The 17,583-nt window shown below is 45.9% G+C and overlaps 1 protein-coding gene across 1 annotated transcript; it reads left to right on the forward strand.

Annotated features, from left to right (window-relative positions):
- Positions 1 to 1,854: 1,854 nt before the first annotated feature.
- SLC20A1 (solute carrier family 20 member 1) lies at positions 1,855 to 10,862 on the forward strand. Its single transcript, XM_032229629.1, has 10 exons — positions 1,855 to 2,496; positions 2,746 to 2,886; positions 2,989 to 3,074; positions 4,624 to 4,720; positions 6,226 to 6,345; positions 7,085 to 7,324; positions 7,897 to 8,449; positions 8,940 to 9,125; positions 9,314 to 9,398; positions 9,881 to 10,862. Exons 1-10 carry the CDS (start codon positions 2,139 to 2,141, stop codon positions 10,040 to 10,042), a joined length of 2,028 nt encoding a protein of 675 aa, XP_032085520.1. The 5' UTR covers positions 1,855 to 2,138; the 3' UTR covers positions 10,043 to 10,862.
- The last annotated feature ends 6,721 nt before the right edge of the window (positions 10,863 to 17,583 follow it).

Raw genomic sequence — 17,583 nt, forward strand, 5'->3', positions numbered from 1 at the left:
TCCATACTTCTCAGGCTTTGATTACTGAACTTCATACATGGCCCAAACTCCTATGGAACCTGCTCTCAGCTTTTATTGGCACACTTTATAGGCTGGCTTGTAAAGGAAAAGGTCATTTGGTAGTATCTCCCATAATCACAGTGAACACACCTTGAGAACGGAGCAGAATCAAACCAAACATCCATGCTATGCTATAGAAAAAAGCTCTTTGGTGGACCAACTTTGCCAAGCCTAGTGTTCCATTCTAATAACTCTCTTCTTGTAGACCTGTGCCGCCCTAGAGCAGGGGTCCCCAAACTTGGCCACTTTAAGTCTTGTGGACTTCAACTCCCAGAATTCTCCAGCCAGCTAGGGAATTCTGGAGTTGAAGTCCACAAGTCTTAAAGTGGCCAAGTTTGAAGACCTGATCTAAGTGGAGAGATGGCAGAGGAAGGGATTACAAGAGAGTAAGTTGTGCTGGCTGGGGAATTCTGGGAGTTGAAATCCACACATCTTAAAGTGGCCGAGTTTGAAGACTTCTGGCCTAGAAAACACATGGAGTCATTTGGCAGGGCAGGGCAGCTCCACAGAACTTTATGGACCAATCTGGATCCTGCAGCAGGGAGGACGGGGGACTTTCTGTTCTCTTTCAGCCTCTAGATCTGCTGTTGAAAAGTGCATGGCATCATGGAGGTGTGTGTGTGTGTGCGTGCGTGCGTGTGTTGGACTTGGTGACTTCCTGGACAGGTTTCTTGAGCAGAAAGGTGATTGCCACGGCTTTCTTTTGTTTGTCCGATCTATAGTTCCAAAACCACCTTAGTAATCCAAAGGTCCATTAATTCTCAATGTTCTTCTCTTTTGTTTTTGAGATTTCAGATGGGCAAGTTTTCTGCAACCGAATGTGCCCAGGTGGCAACCGGGTAATATCTGGGCCAGAATAAAGGTGGGATATAAACAAACAATCCTTATACATTTATTATTCCATTTAAAAGTTTATAATATACAGCTTGGGTTGCTTTATTTACCATCCCATCGGCCTGTTTTAAACCCACCTTATTTGCCTTTCTTTTCTCCCTCCTCTACTTCCTTCCTTCCTCCTCTCCTTCTCCCCTACTTCTCTTCCTCCCCTCTCTCCTTCTCTTTGTCTCCCACCTTCCTCTCCCTCTTTCTTCCTTCCCTCCTCTCCCTCTCCTCCTCTCCCCCTTTCTTTTTCTGTTATAGGTGCCTCTTTCAAATCTATTTTTCTTTGTATAAGAATGACAAATGTAAAGAAGAACTATGTGAATTATACCTATAATTGTAAGTAAGAAAATAAAAACATAAAAAACTTTAAAAAAAAACAATCCTTGCTTCACTTCTGATTTTTTCTTTTATTACAGTCCCAGGACAAAATACATAATTTAAAATACAGAAACGCCAGAAAAAAAACTCTTATAGAACTTAATAAAAAAGAGCCAAAGGAAACCTTGAGACAATTCCCCGGGCAACAGACCAATTGCCCGGCTTTTGTCTATCCCAGCTACGGGAAGAAACGTTTGCTTCTCTTTGTAGAAGAGAAAATCGGATGCAAAAATTAGGTGTTTTGGGGGGAACGAAGTTTGCAAATGGCAAAGAGCAGCGAGGCTCCCGCAGCTCGAAAGCACCGCTTTTTCCGCTCGAAACAGCACCGGGGGGGGGGAGCGCGGCCGGGGGAACAGCCGCATCTTTCCCCGCGGGCCCTCAGAGAGGAAGGCAGACCCCGCCCACACGCCCTTCCGGCCGGCGCCTGTTCCCCCCTCTCCCCTCCGCCTTTTCGGCCTCAACTAGCCGCAGGCGGGGCGGGGCACGCGTCGTCACGTGGTCCAGGCCTATAAACGGGGATGCCGCGCGCGCCAGACTGAGCCGGCGAGCTGCTGACGGAGGTGTCTGCTCGTGAGGCGGGCGGAGGCAGAGGGGAAGGCGCACACGAGGCCGGGCGGCGAGCGGCGGGGCGTCCTTCTGCCTGCGTCGCGGGGTCTTCGCCAGGAAGGGAGAAACCTCTGGGCCGCCCGTGGGGACCGCGGCTTCCCCTCGCAGGAGCGGCGGCGAGTGGGCTATGGCGGGCCTGCGGGGGCCTCCGCGGAGCCCCTCCGCTTCGCTTCTCTGGTAGCGCCGGGCGGTCGAACCCACCTCTGGGCCGCATGGCGTCGGCCATCCCCACGGCCCTGGCGACGGGCCTGGCCACGGTAGCGGCCACGACTGTTGCATCGGGCCCGCTGGGCACTTTCCTGTGGATGCTGGCGCTGGGCTTCGCCATCGCCTTCGTGCTGGCCTTCTCGGTGGGCGCCAACGACGTGGCCAACTCCTTCGGGACGGCGGTGGGCTCGGGCGTGGTGAGCCTGCGGAGGGCCTGCATTCTGGCCTCGGTCTTCGAGACGGCCGGCTCGGTGCTGCTGGGCGCCAAGGTCAGCGAGACCATCCAGAAGGGCCTCATCGACGTCGGCCTCTACGCCGCAGCCCCGGAGCTCCTCATGGCCGGCTCGGTCAGCGCCATGTTCGGTGAGGGAGGGGAGGGAGAAGGGCTGTGGTGAGGGGCAGGGCAGGGGTCTCGTTAAGGGGAGGGGGCCCTCAATGGGGGAGGAGAGGAAGGGCTCTGGTTAAAGTGGAGGGAGGAAAAGAGGGGTCTCGTTAAGGGGAGGGAGAAGGGGTCTCGGTGGGGGGAGGGAGGGATGTGGAGGGGGGGTCTTTGGGGGGAGAGGGGGGTCTCGTTGAGGCCATCTCCCCTGACACCCCCCCTCCCCCCCGCAGGCTCAGCCGTGTGGCAGCTGGCAGCCTCCTTCCTCCGGCTGCCCATCTCGGGCACCCACTGCATCGTCGGGGCGACCATCGGTTTCTCGCTGGTGGCCAAAGGACAGGAAGGAGTCCGGTGGTCGGAGCTGCTGAAAGTCGGTAAGCGGGAAGGGAGCCTGCTGCTCCAGGAGGGAGGCTGGAGGGCTTAAGCCCCTCTTGCATCCTGTCAATGGCACTCCTGTTTTCTTGCTCTTCCCCCAGTCTTGTCCTGGTTCATCTCACCATTGCTTTCTGGCATCATGTCTGCCGTGCTGTTCTTCGTGGTCAGGCTGTTTATCCTCAACAAGGTAGGTCGGATGCCAACCGAAGGACGGACATGGAGCTCCGTGCCTGCCCGTGGCAGATAAGACCTAATCATGGGCATCAGCGGCCCAAAAGGCTGTCCTGGATAACTCTGGCCTGCTATCTTTAGCCAGTTGCAGGCCCAGCAGGCTTCTCACCAGGGGAAAAAGGGGGTTTAAGCACCGAATGTTTTACAGGAAACTTGGCCTGTATGTGTGTGGTTAGGGGTAAGGGCTGTCTAATAGGAGTGTTGAGGGGGTGGGGAATATACTGGTTTAAGATGCTATTCTCTGGTGGCTTCTTGGCCACCACCCACCTCTAGAAATTCAGTCTTTTCTCAATATCTGTGTCCTGCCATGGAATCCTTTGGTGGGCAAGAACAGGCTAATGTACAATGGGAGGCTTCCTCTGGCTGAGGAAACACCCCCCCCCCCCACCCCACCATTGAGACCTAAGTTAAACAAGTAGGCAGAATAGAGTAGAATTCTTTATTGGCCAACTGGGATTGCAGGGTAGTGAAGAAATCTTTTACTTAAACTTTAAATAAAATATTTCTTCACTGCCCTGTATACTTGTTTAACTGATATAGCAGCGATATGTGATTTACATGTATTAGGTTGTAAATGTAGAATTTTAGAGTTGGGCGTTCTCTTCAGGCACTCAGACTGACCCCAATGGTGCTCTCAAGACTAGTCTCATTGTTCATCTATACAGTAGTAGGCAACCTACTGCTTCTTTTGGCAACTGTTACCCAGCTGTCAAGTTTTTCCTTAACACAGGTAGACTTACAACCTCAGTTGAGCCCAAAATTTCTGTTGCTAAGTGAGACATTTGTCTGGGTTTTGTCCCATTTTGTGTCCTTTTTTGCCACCATTAAGTAAATCACTTAATCTGGCTTCTCCATTGACTTTGCTTGTCAGAAGGTCACAAAAGATGATCACAAGACCCATCATTAGTATGGGTCACTTGTCAAAACGTCTGAATTTTGATCGCATGATCATGGGAATGCTGCAACAGTTGTAAATGTGAAAAATGGTCATGTCATTTCCCCCCCAATGACGTCACTTGGAATCTTGTAAGCCAAGGGACTACTTGCATTGCTTTTTTAAAAACTTCATAGAACATCCTGCGCTGGAGCTATGAGGCTCCTCGTTACAACTAATCCTTTGGAGCTTTCCCGAGATTAGGACTTGGAGGAGAAATTACCTTTCCCCCAACCATCCATCTCCTAGACCTTGGGTAGTTTTCTGGGAAAACCACAAAAAAGGGTTTGGGTTAGGAGAGACTGAAATAGCTGCAGAATCCTCAATGTTTTCCTCAGCAATTGCAAAACTATGAAGTTTATATAGCTCTGAAATTGGTCAATTAGTAGCATTCTCTCTTCTGCCACCCCCAAAAAAGGTTCAAAGGTAGTAAATATTTCCTTTTTCTGCCCTGTGGGTGGCAAGATTAGTGTTGGCCCTTTAAAATATGTCACGTGTGTTTGCCTTGGATAAATAAAAATCCTGGATAATGTTTTATAGTAATGTGTGTCATAAAAAATATTTTTCGTAGGAAGATCCTGTTCCAAATGGATTACGTGCACTGCCCATTTTCTATGCCTGCACAATTGGGATCAACCTCTTCTCAGTCATGTATAGTGGGGCACCCTGTAAGTAAAGCTTCAAATATGGAGGTTTGATTTTATAACCCTTTATAAGCTTCTTAATCAAACACAGAATTTTACCCCTTTTGCTTTACAGGATCGAACTCTTCTAGAAGGCAACTGGTCTGGGCCATTACAGAAAGCTGCAGGCTAGCATACATATGCTGAGTTCAACCTTAGATAGTTATCCTGTCCAAGAGGCCTGTTCACTCTGTAAATTACTAGAGTCCTTTCTTAAATCCTCACAGGAGCGACTATTTCTGACTGGTGGTGTCCCACAACCCCCATCCCCCTCATCCAGTTGCCTGCAGACTGACCTCTCACTTTCCTTCTCATGCTGTCTTCTGCCGAAACTCAGGATTCTTAGCTACTGCCGAACCAGAACATTTCCCACATTCTTCTAATCAGATTCCTACCAGCTAGGAGGCTCTGGGTGGATTTCTCACTCCAGCTTTCCATGCCTTGAATGTTAGATTCCAAAAGAATTTTTCCTGCCTTCCCCTTGTTCAAGACGTGCTGGCAACAAATGCATGGAAGAGGAATGTCTGTGCTGGAACTTTCTGAATCACTTGAAATAATAAACTGGGTTTTGGTGGGAGAAAGAAGCTGGATTTAGCATTTGGGGTATAAAACCCTGGGGAGATGTCCTATTTACCAAGGGCATTTCTGCTGGAATGCTGCATCCTGGTGCAACAGGTCTAAACTGCAGGTAGTTGAATTAACTTGTAAGTGTCTGAAATTGCCCCTTTCCCTTGGGAGCTTACCGTGTGCTAGAGTGACCCTTTTGGTGGGTGTGTTACTTGAAATGTCTATGTGAATAATGAATAAGATAACCTCAGCCCTAACCATCTCACCTGGAATTTATTCCCAAGATCCTGTTAGCAACCTAATTTTTAGGCTAACGTAGAAACATTCTCATTGTTCTGTTTTTAATTTTCATTACTTATTTTACATTAGATGCTGCCCTCACTGATTGGAAAATAATTAGATCAGTTGTGATAACAAATTTGTGGATAAAGATCAGCCAAGATTTCTTGGGTTTCTTTTCCCCAGCATTACCAATTCTAGGGAGATGCCATAGTTTTATTTATTTTTTAATGATTGGATTCACCAGTTAGGCTGGGCAAAAATGGACCTGGGCATATTTTAGTTTGATGTGTTGTGGAAACCCAATCATCCCAGTTAATTCGGTGAACCAGGATGGCATTTAAAGCAAATTAGTTTGGCATGTAAGATTAACATGGCCATTCTGTTAACGTCTTGGGTTTAACAGACTGCTCCACAGTGAGGGGCATGCAATGGACTAACTATATTCGTTGTGTAAAAGTGATGTCATCTTGCAGCCATTTAGTCTAACATGGGGAAAGGTATTAACGTTGGAAGGAAGAAGGCTGCATTGTCCTTGATATTATGAGCCTGTGAAACTCTGCCTCCCATGCTGAGGAGTGTTTTTGTGTTCTCTGAAGTGGCCTTGGCCACCGTATTTCAAGATGTGTTATTTTATTTCCTAGTGCTGGGCTTTGACAAAGTTCCCCCCTGGGGCATCTTCCTTATTTCTGCGGGGAGTGCTGTTTTGTGTGCTCTCTTCGTCTGGTTTTTTATATGTCCAAGAATGAAGAAGAAAATTGAACGTAAGTAGATGAAATATCATTGAATTTGAAGGCGATTGTGCTGCGTAGTTAATGATGTTAGATGTTAATGTTTTTAGATTGGCCATTCTCAACCTTTTTAAAACCAGGGACTGGTTTTGTGGGGAAAGAAAGTTTCCACCGGAGGGGAGGAACAGTTTGGCACCCCATCTAAATCCATGCATGCACAGATGATAAACGCTTCACTCTCTTGCGTGAACCAGTTCCTAACGGGCTGTGGACTGCAGGGTTGACATGGGCTGCCTAGTGAAACAGTTGAATTTAAATGTAAACCGAACTTGAAGGAATGTGAAATCTTGGGAGTTTCTAGAGTCCCATGGCACGCTATGTTTCTAGCTCTGGCAAACCATTTCCTTTTTCTGATTCCAACCTATTCCTTCAGAATGAGTTTCCTTTTGGATCCTGTTCCAAAGCACGCGTGGAAATATAAAATGCAAGTTATTTACCTCATCCTAAAACATTAAGCATTCTGCAGAACTCCTGCAACTCAAGGCCACATGCTGCCTCTACCTGGCACAGGATGATATATAAAACTACTGCATGTAACTTTACGGCGGGAAGGAGTTAACGTAGTTACCAAGTATTGTGGAGTGTGGATTTTCAGATCCCTTGTTGTGATTTGCAGATCTTTGCTGCTTGGTTAAACTTTGGATAGGAGCCTTGCAATAAGTTGGGGAGCGGGCAGATGGTTTTCTTAGTTCCCCCTGGCTTATTTCTGCAGAAGAGATCAAGCCCAGCCCTTCCGAGAGTCCATTGATGAGGAAAAAGGACAGCCTGAAAGAACAGGATGAAATGAAGGCCACAGAGAGCAGCATGGCTGAGGAGGAAGATGAGGGCAACCCAATCGGTGTGCCTCACAAAGCAGTTCTTGAGGAGAGGGCCGTCTCTTTCAACTTGGGAGACTTGGAGGAGATTCCAGAGCGGGAGAAGGTTGAGATGAAGGAAACCATCATCGACAGTGGTGAGTACAGGTGGACTGTAAGTGCAGGTATAGGTTCAGTGTCTGCTAATTATTTAGAGCAGAGCTCTCCAAACTTGGCAACTTTTAAGTCTGGAGGACTTCAACTCCCAGAATTCCCCAACCATCATAACTTACTCTCTTATAATTCCTCTGCCATCTCTCCACTTAGATCAGAGGTCTTCAGACATGGTAACTTTAAGACTGGTGGACTTCAAGTCCCAGAATGCTGCAGTCAGCAGAGCATAGCTGGCTGGAGAATTCTGGGAGTTGAAGTCCACCAGTCTTAAAGTGGCGAAGTTTGGCAACCCCTGCTCTAGGGGTGGCACAGGTCTACAAGAAGAGAGTTGTTAGAATGGCACACTAGGCTTGGCAAAGTTGGTCCACCAAAGAGCTTTTGTCTATAGCATAGCATGGATGTTTGGTTTGATTCTGCTGCGTTCTCAAGGAATTCTGGGAGTTGGAAGTCCTCCGGGCTCAAAGTTGCCAGGGTTGGAGAGCCCTGATTTGGAGAAGAAGCCCTTAGTAGGAGTTTCCATGCTGTTGAGGCCCACCTGCCTCCTTTATGCTTGCAGGAGCCATGCACCTTTCCAATGGGAGCCTTGCTCAGTTGAACCACGTGGTCAGCAACCACATCAGCTCCAGCGGACATTACCACACAGTGCACAAAGACTCTGGGCTCTATAAGGAGCTCCTTCATAAACTTCACCTGGCCAAAGTGGGCGACTGCATGGGCGACTCCGGAGAGAAGCCCCTGCGGCGCAACAACAGCTATACCTCTTACACCATGGCCATCTGCGGCATGCCCCTGGATTCCTTCCGGGTCAGGGAGACGGAGTCCAAGGGAGTGGAGGAGATGGAGAAACTGACATGGCCCGGAGTGGATTCCAAGAAGAGGGTCCGCATGGACAGCTACACCAGCTACTGTAACGCTGTGGCAGACGCCCACCCCACCGACATGGATTTGCAGAAGGCGGAGATGGGGGGCGCTGCTGACCGGAAGGACAGCGATTGCTCTCTGGATGAGTGGCATGACCAGGACAAGCCGGAAGTCTCTCTGCTCTTCCAGTTCCTGCAGATCCTGACCGCCTGTTTTGGCTCCTTCGCTCACGGAGGGAACGATGTGAGGTCAGTTCTGTTAACTTTATGTGCAGTTATTAAGGTGCTGTTGGGGCAGAATTAGCTTTCGTTTGGCATTTTGTTACTCCTGTCCATTTATTGAGATAAAGAATTATCTACCGTATTTTTCGGATTATAAGACGCACCAAGATTTCGAAGAGGTAAGTAAAAAAAAAGGTTTTGTCCTCTCCAGCCCCCAGGAGCACTCTACAGGCTTCAGCAGGGCTGGGGGAAGGCAAAGGCTGGGGGCATTTTCGAAAAACAGCCCATTTTTCACAAAAATGGGATGTGGGGGCTGGGCTTCAGAAGGCCCCAAATGGCTGTATTCTGTGTATAAGCTGCACCAACATTCCCCCCCCTTTTTTTTTTAGAGAGGGGAAAGGTGTGTCTTATACTCCCAAAAATATGGTAGGTTGGCAGGGATATTTTTTTCCTTTTGCCCCTTTAGGGGGATATTTGATGTGGTTGACTGACATGATGCGTTTTTCCCTTCTGGCAGCAATGCTATTGGTCCTCTGATTTCCCTGTACCTGGTCTATCAAACGGGTGATGTGTCTTCCAAGGTAGCCACTCCTATTTGGCTTTTGCTCTATGGAGGTGTTGGGATCTGCACTGGCTTGTGGATCTGGGGACGAAGAGTCATTCAGACTATGGGCAAGGATCTCACGCCCATCACACCTTCCAGGTAGGGGTTGCCCACGCAGGGTAATGTCACAGCCTGGGAAATGAGCTGCTTGACCCAGGAGCCAGGCTGGACCTGAGTGGGGTGATGTGAGGCCTTCGTGAGCCTTTTGAACTTTCCCAAAATCCTATTTTCTCTCTGCCCTCCCTATTCTGATTTCCATATTTGAAATTCAATTTTCTTTCCCGCAGTGGCTTCAGCATTGAGCTGGCATCTGCTTTGACGGTGGTCGTTGCTTCAAACGTTGGCTTGCCTATCAGCACAACTCACTGTAAAGTAAGTAAAAAGGACCTCTGTCAAATGACTATTACACACGATTGGTGGCCGCCGTCTTATTAAGGCCTTGGATTCTTCTGTGCTCATCACTGACTTTTGTAGCATTCCCTAGAAAGCTCAGATGGTAGCTCCACTTTCATTCTAATGCTTGGCTTGAAGAAGAATCATTCTTGATTATCCAAGTCAACTGTCCACCAATTGTATTGATCACATTTGCCTTTCTATTAGACCAGAGGTGTCAAAACTCACGTCATCACATGACATAGTGGGACTTTCCCCCCCCCCTTCGCTAAACTGGGTGTGGCCAGTGCATCCAGGCTGCCAGTATTAGACTATTTTTTTTGGGGGGGGGGCTTCATTGCAAGGATTGTACAAGCTTTGAGTCCAGGCAAAATATGTGTGAGGACTGCTATGAAGGGCATTTAGTCCCAGCTGGGCACCGACTGCCACTTAAGTTCTGTACTTTTGTCTCTTCTGTCCAGGTAGGATCCGTGGTCTCTGTAGGCTGGCTGCGCTCAAAGAAGTCTGTGGATTGGCGTCTCTTCCGCAACATCTTCATGGCCTGGTTTGTTACTGTCCCCATTTCTGGGCTCCTCAGTGCAGCCATCATGGCTCTCTTCAAGTACCCCATCCTGGGAGCGTGAAATGAATGGGCTACTCAAGCCTCGGTCTCCAACTCCTTGCCAAGTGGCTGAAACAGTGTTAAGGTGGCTCCACCAATTGCAAAAAGGGCAGAGTGTCTTCTTTGTGCTGTATCTGCTTCTTTGCCCAACCTCTTTCTTGAAACTAGAAAAAGTGCTAGGTCTACAAATCATTGTGTCTATTTTTAAACGTTTTTTTAAAGAAAAATCTGGCTTTAAGTTCATATTTAATGTTGTCAGAGATACCATTCTTCTTTTGCAAGCTAAACAAACTTTAGTGAGCACAATGAGGAGAATGTAAGCTAGCAGAAAATTGGTGGTAAAGTGCCACTTTTATAAATAAAAGCTTTTTAAATAAAAACAGGCTGTCTGGGATAAATGTCTGGGTGGGACAATGATGACGACTTTATAATAGTTGTGTTCTTGATATGATTTGCTTGCAGTAGCAATACCCAAAGTAGTTGGAGATTACAAAAACAACAATTAGGTTAAAAAAAAATTGTATACAATTAGAAAGGCCTGTGACAAAGCAGAGAAGTTCGACTAATAAGCCTTCCTTTTCCCTTTCTGACAGTTGTAAGGTTCTTGTTTGGGGGAAGAAGTAATTTCCAAAGTCCTTTGCTAAGTGTGTGTGAGAGAGTGAAAGATACAGTATCTTATTTAATACTTTTTTGGTACCTGGAATAATTCTTGGAACATTCAGATGAATAAATATTTAATGAATTTTGCAGGAACTGTGTTTGAAAAGTTCTGTATTATATATCTTGTACAGTTCTAAGAATGGAATTAAATATTTCTGCCTGTTAGAAGCCATTGGAATTTTCATTTAGCCTGCAGGCTACGTGTTGCCTAATTCTTTTAAGAACTACAATACTGAATTCAAATGGAATTGCCAGGATTGATTTGATGGGGGGGGGGGGGATTAAACTGAAGTGGTTGAAACCAGATTTCGGCCTCCTGTTTCTCTTAAGCCACAACTTAAAAGATTTTTGTGAAAGCCTGAGCGACGTCTTGAGACATAAGGAAGAGTTTGGCTGTGTGATGAAAGATGCAAGCACAACGAGAGATCCGTTGCTGGTTGATCTGATGTTGGGAATCTTTGTATATCAAGTACAGTTCAGTGTAAGTCAGGGGTCTCCAACCCCTGGGCTGCAGCCCACTCAAAACGGGGCTCTGCAAACATCGGTCCTGTGTACCTGCTGCTCACAAATGGAGCTTTGCGAGCACAAGTGCCCATCGCTTGTGCAAATAGAGCTGCACACGCCTCCTGCTCACACACAACCATTTCCTCTCCATCCACCTTTGTCAGTTCACAAAGCTGGAAAGTTTGGGGACCACTGGTGTAAATTGTTACATACTGTATACATTTTGGATCTGCTCCTTAGCCAATGCTTGAACCTGGTGTGGGCCACTCACGTTCTCGAAGCCCAATTCACCTTTACAGGAGGGTTGGTGAGGAGAAAATATGGGTAAAATTTAGAGGAGGAGGGAGTATTGGATATGTTTGCCACCCTAAAGGTGGGATTAAAAAAAAAAAAACTATTCTAGCCCAACAGAACACAAAATTAGAGATGAAATTGAGACTTTAATGGGAAAACATTGTTTTTCATTAGTTATGAATCTCTGGATGCAGCATTGGGATCATGGGCTGTTCATTCTAATGGTGTATGATGTGGCTTCAGCTTCCCATCGGCTGAAGGTTGACTCGGTTCTTCCATCCTTCCCAGGTCTGTAAAACGAGGAGCCAGATTGTTGGGGGCAATATGCTAAGTCTCAACTGCTTAGAGAGGGATGTGCTACAAAGTGGTTATATAATGCTAATGACGTGCCACTGTGCTTGAGAGTTTGAATCTTCAGTATTTCTGCAGAAATACGACCTTCAAGGTGATACAATCTCCCCACACAAGCTCTTTGCATAAAGCAGGGGTGTCCAAACTTGGGAACTTGAAGGCTTGTGGACTTCCAACTCAGGCTGGGGAATTCTGGGAGTTGGAAGTCCACAAGTCTTCAAGTTTGGACACCCCTGTCATAAAGAGAAGCCAATTAAACAAGTACAAATCATTACACTCATTCATGTATTGAGGAAAGTGATCCAAAGGGTATCATTTGTGAGTGGCAAAAGTATGTGAACCTTTCGGTAACTGGTGTCCCCTCCACACAGTAACTGCTGTCAATCATTTCCCAGAACTTAAATCAGCCCTGCACTTTGGCTTGTGGGAATTTTATCCCGTTCCTCTTACATTCCGCTTGGAAGTTGGTAATCTTCCACCCCTTCAATTTGTTCTACAGCATTTCCATAGGGTTACGGTTGGGAAGGTGTTGAGGTACAAGGAGTCCCTCACTTGGAACAGTTCTTTCAGCCACCGAAGTTACAGCCCTGAAAAATGACTTTGGGCCAATTTTCACATTTGACTGTTGCAGCATCTGCATGGCTATGCGATCAAAATGTAAGAGGCTTGGCAACCAGTGTGTACTTTATGATGGTTGCAGTGTCCCGGGAGTGTTCCTTTTTATGACCTGAGGAGCAGAGTCAATAGGGAAGCCTGATTGGCTTAACCGTGTTACTGACTCAACTGCAGTGATTCACCTGAAGGTCGTAAAGTGGGGTAAGCTTCACTTAACAATTGTCCTGCTTAGCAGCAGAATGGTTGGGCTGAATTGTCCTAAGTCCTGTAGTAGCTACCTTTAGTAGCTTTTCAACTATGAAGTTCTCAGGAACCTTTAATGCTTCACTGGTAAAGTTTCACATGCGCAGACAAGTGTCCTCTGCTGGTGCAAATGGAGCTGTGCACCTCTCATTTGCATGCAACTATTCTTCCCGCAGTCCATAAAGCTGGAAAAATTAGGAGCCACTGGTCTACCCGTTTCTTCCAGGGTTCTCTGAAGCTGCAGCACAGTTTTATTCAGAAAGGGAAGATTGGAGGAAAATTGTCCAAACTTGGATCCAGTGCTTCCCTCCCAGACTAACTGGCCAGGTTAACAATCACAAAAATCCTGTTTTTTTCTCCGAAGTCACAGAAACAAATGTTGTAATATAGTTCCTTGTGTAGGCGTAGCGGTCACCCATGGCCCAGTGGATAACGGGGCATGCACAGCCACGCTGAACCACACAGGAGAAAACAAACTCCTAAAACGCCATAACATCCTGATAGTGCATAACATAACATTCTGAGATGTGCCCTACCAATGACGTCCAGGATTTGACCATATATAGAAAGAACTTTCCTGAGCAGTAGATTAGAAAATGTACTTTTACAGGCTGTCTTTACTCACATGCTATTGCTCCTCCTGCCTTTGTCCTATCTCAATAAAAGGGGCTCTCAGACCCCCAATCTGGGTCGCTCCATCCCGAGAAAGGTCGTGTCCTGTCTTTTCTCCACATTGGCTTCATGGACGAACCACGGGAACGTTACAAACAAATACTTCCAAGGTAGCCCAGATAAGACAGCAGGACGTCACCAAAGCAATTTTATACTTAGAATATTCTTCACAGTAACTAGATATTCCAGGATCATTTTAAACCCAGAATTGTTGACTACCTAAATAATGACATTTTACAATTCTTATCATAATGGTGTAAACCTTGACATGGCCATGTGCTCGACTCCATGGTTTTGGCAGGTCACAAAACTTATCTGGGCACACCAACACAGAATTGTCAGCAGCAATGACAATGAAGTTCACAGAAGGGGATTTTTTTTTATCTTCCAAAAAGTGGGCAACTTAAATCTGAGCTTAAATTAAGAAAGAATTGAAATAGAAACAAAAAATATCAAAAGAGTAGATGAAACTCCTTTTTCCAGAAACCCTGATTATTAAATGTTTTGATATTTCTCATTGGCTCAGCATAATTACAGTTGGAACTGGTCGTTGTCTAATTTAGACAAAACCCTGACGTGGTTTGGAGGTCAGAGTCTCTGCCAATTGCAATAATGGCATGTAGGGAAGGATTGCTGGGGAAAGACAAATAGTGCTGTATATTGTGTTGGCTGTGCCCTAGGTAGAACTCTCTGTGTGTATTGGGGGTTGACGTAGACAAGGGGAAGGGACATAACTGCTGTAAATCTGAAAAACAAATACTGCAAATGGAATAAATCGTTCTGAGCTTTTGTTTTTTTGGAAATCTTTAGCAGGGACAACCTATTTCTCTGTTTCTACAAAATATATCATAAATCCGGATAGATTGCAGAAAAAAAATCCCCAGAATTTTAACATTGTCTCCATCAACCGGGGTTAGGAAGAATGACCCCTGGGCTGTAACTCTTGAATTGGCCGTTAGAGATGTGCCGTCTTGGCAGCAAGAAGGAATGGTGAGCCAACCACTCTGTCGGGGGCATTTGCAAAGGGACCAGGAGCAGTGGACAAACCTCTGATGCCTAAACGTCAGATCTAAAGGATCAATCGGTCTCGCAACTCTTCCACTGACCTGGAATTCTAGAATGGGATGTTCTTTTTCACCTCTTCCATGAACAGGACATTGCATCCTTCTCTCCTGTCCATCCATTGCCCTCTCTCGTGCTTCTGGGCTCCATTTGGGCTAGCAATGAGGATTAGCTATTAAGATAGAATAGAAGGGAGGGGAATAGAATGGAATAGAATATTGGAATGGAATGGAATAACCGAGTTGGAAGGGACCTTGGAGGTCTTCGAGTCCAACCCCCTGCCTAGGCAGGAAACCCTATACCATTTCAGACAAATGGCTATCCAATATCTTCTTAAAGACTTCCAATGTTGGAGCATTCACAACTTTGTAGGCAAGCTGTTCCACTGATTAATTGTTCTAACTGTCAGGAAGTTTCTCCCCAGTTCTAAGTTGCTTCTCTCCTTGATTAGTTTCCACCCATTGTTTCTTGATCTACCCTCAGGTGCTTTGGAGAATAGTTTGACTCCCTCTTCTTTGGGGCAACCCCTGAGATATTGGAACACTGCTATCCTGTCTCGCCTAGTTCTTCTTTTCATTAAACTAGACATACCCCGTTCCTGCAAGCGTTCTTCATATTTGGAAGAGTTAACAGTAAAAAAGAAACCAGCCCATCAAAGAACACGATTTGATTGCAAAGCTTACTCAGAAAGGATCTGAATGGATTCCATTCTACACTCTACAAGGAGCGTCTCTGCATTTGTGGAACGACAGAGGTGGAAGGCCTGGCTCACATCCTATTGGATTGTTGCTTGTGTAAGGGGGTGAGAGGCAGGTTCCTTGGTCCATATACCAAATGAAGGACCCATTGGGATCCCCATATCAAAACAACTTCCCTAATGTGCAGCCAAAATCGAAAATAACATTTAACCCAGCACAGTCGTTATACAAAATGGTTTGATTGCATATGTGGGGCTGATTGGGGTAGATTGCAGGAATGACACCGAATATAATTTTATCCATATATTAAACTATTATATTCTATTTCAATTTCATTTTAGTCTGTCTTTTATTCCAATTCTATTTTAAATCTTATTTTATTCCAATTCCATTTTAAATTGTATTTTATCAAATTCCATTTTATATTGCTTTTATCGAATTTTAGTAATAATTGGTTTCTGGAACTTTGCGCTTTGATATGGCTGAAGGGCTAATCAATAAAGATTCAATGTCAATGACTAGTGGGAAAATGTAGTTAACTGAAAGTTTATTTTTACTATTATGTATCTTAAATAGTAAAATATTATATAGAAGATATTTATTATAAAGGATTTTTTTATGCTTCCATTAATTAAAATAATTTTGAATATTTATACATTCTAAATTTTATAAGCTTACACTTTTGCTGTGTCTTTTCCATGTTGGATGGAATGCGTAGTCCCAGCTGCTCCAGAGACTTTTTATTTTGCTGGGAAACTGGGACTCAGGTGAGTGACCTGAAGTTTCTGGTTCTCTTAAGTCCACCAGAAATAAGTGGGTTTGATTATGGGTTCCACCACAAAATCGCGGAGGACAAAATCGCGCTCGACGAAAGCGCGCATTTGACGTCATCACAGCGCGACGAAAACATCGCGCTGTGATCGAAAAATGTAAAAATAAAGCTAAAACCTTACCCTAACCCCCCCCAAACCTAACCCTAAACCTAACCCTTAACCTAACCCTAAATCTAACCCTAAACCTAACCGTTAACGTAACGCTAAACCTAATGCTAACCCTTAACCTAACGCTAAACCTAACGCTAACGCTCTAAACCTAACCCTAACCCTTAACCTAACCCTAACCCTAACCCTTACCTTTATGTGAATCGGCTTGCTTTAATTTTAATTTTATTTCAATTTTTAATTTTTTTCGTCGCGCTGTGATGACGTCACATGCGCGCTTTCGTCGAGCGCGATTTTGTCCTCCGCGCTTTTGACGGGTCACGTGATTATGTGCCATCACGTCATTACTGACTAGATTTTCTCCAGGTTGAACTGTCACTAACCTGGTCCTTGAGGTCTCACAATGATGCACTCATTGCCACCGTCATACTGCTGGTTCTCCTCTGGTTTGTGTTTCTGTGCAATCTACAGGTCTTCAATGGAAAGCAGGCTGGTTGCACTTGCTTTTCTGCAGTCCTAATTACTTGTTAACTAACAGCGTTCCATGCGCCTTCTGCTTTTAATCATGCCAGCCACATGACCACGGAGACGTCTTCAGACAGCGCTGGCTCTTTGGCTTTGAAATGGAGATGAGCACTGCCCCCTAGAGTCTAGAAGGACCACCACCTATGTGCGAGGGGAACCTTTACCTTTACCTACCTGTGGAAGTCTATACCTGTCCTGCTTTTGATTGCTGTAAAAATTACCAGTATGATTCAGCCCGCCTTTCCCTATTCTCTCTTCTTTCTGCAGTTCTTTTATATTTTTTAATTTAGTTCTGTTTACTTTATTGCCATTGCACCTTGTATAACGAAATTAAATGCAATCTTCAGTGTACAATGACAATTCAGGTTGTGGTTGTTAAGGAATCCTGTGCAGTCGTTAAGCAGAACATCAGGGGGTGGCTGGTTTCCCGTTGACTTGACTTATTGGAAGCTGGCAGTGAAGCTGGCCAAGTGGGGGTGATGTGACTGTGGGAAGCTGTGACCATTGGAACTGTCTGCCGGTTGCCCAAGTGCCCCAGTCGTGATCCTGTGACGATGGGGACACTGCGACAGCCACAACTTCAAGGACCGGGCATAAGTCATCTTGTTGAGCATTGTTGTAATTTCAAATGGTTGCTGAGGAAGAAGTCACTAAGTGAGAACTACCTGTATAGTCCAAAGCCCTTCCCTGTCTCTCATGCATAATGATACCCCTGAGGACAACAATTGGACCGACCCCTTGGTGGGCTCCGTAGTGCCCTGGGGGGGGTCTCTGGCCTCCTGCCAAAGCCTTCATCTCTTCATGCTTTCTGGAAGAATTTCAGGGAGTTCAGGGCGACCTTTGAAGATGCAAAAGGCAACCAGACAAGCGGCCCCCGAGGGAAATCAAGGTGGGGAGAGGACCCCGTCCTTCTTGGGGAGGAGAAGCCGGCTTCTGTGAGGCGTTTGGCGAAGGGCCTTGCTCGGCCTAGCGGAGCCTCTGGCAGCTCCAGACCTCCC

The sequence above is a fragment of the Thamnophis elegans genome, chromosome 13 (assembly GCF_009769535.1).
Source record: "Thamnophis elegans isolate rThaEle1 chromosome 13, rThaEle1.pri, whole genome shotgun sequence".
NCBI classification, from domain to species: Eukaryota; Metazoa; Chordata; class Lepidosauria; order Squamata; family Colubridae; genus Thamnophis; species Thamnophis elegans.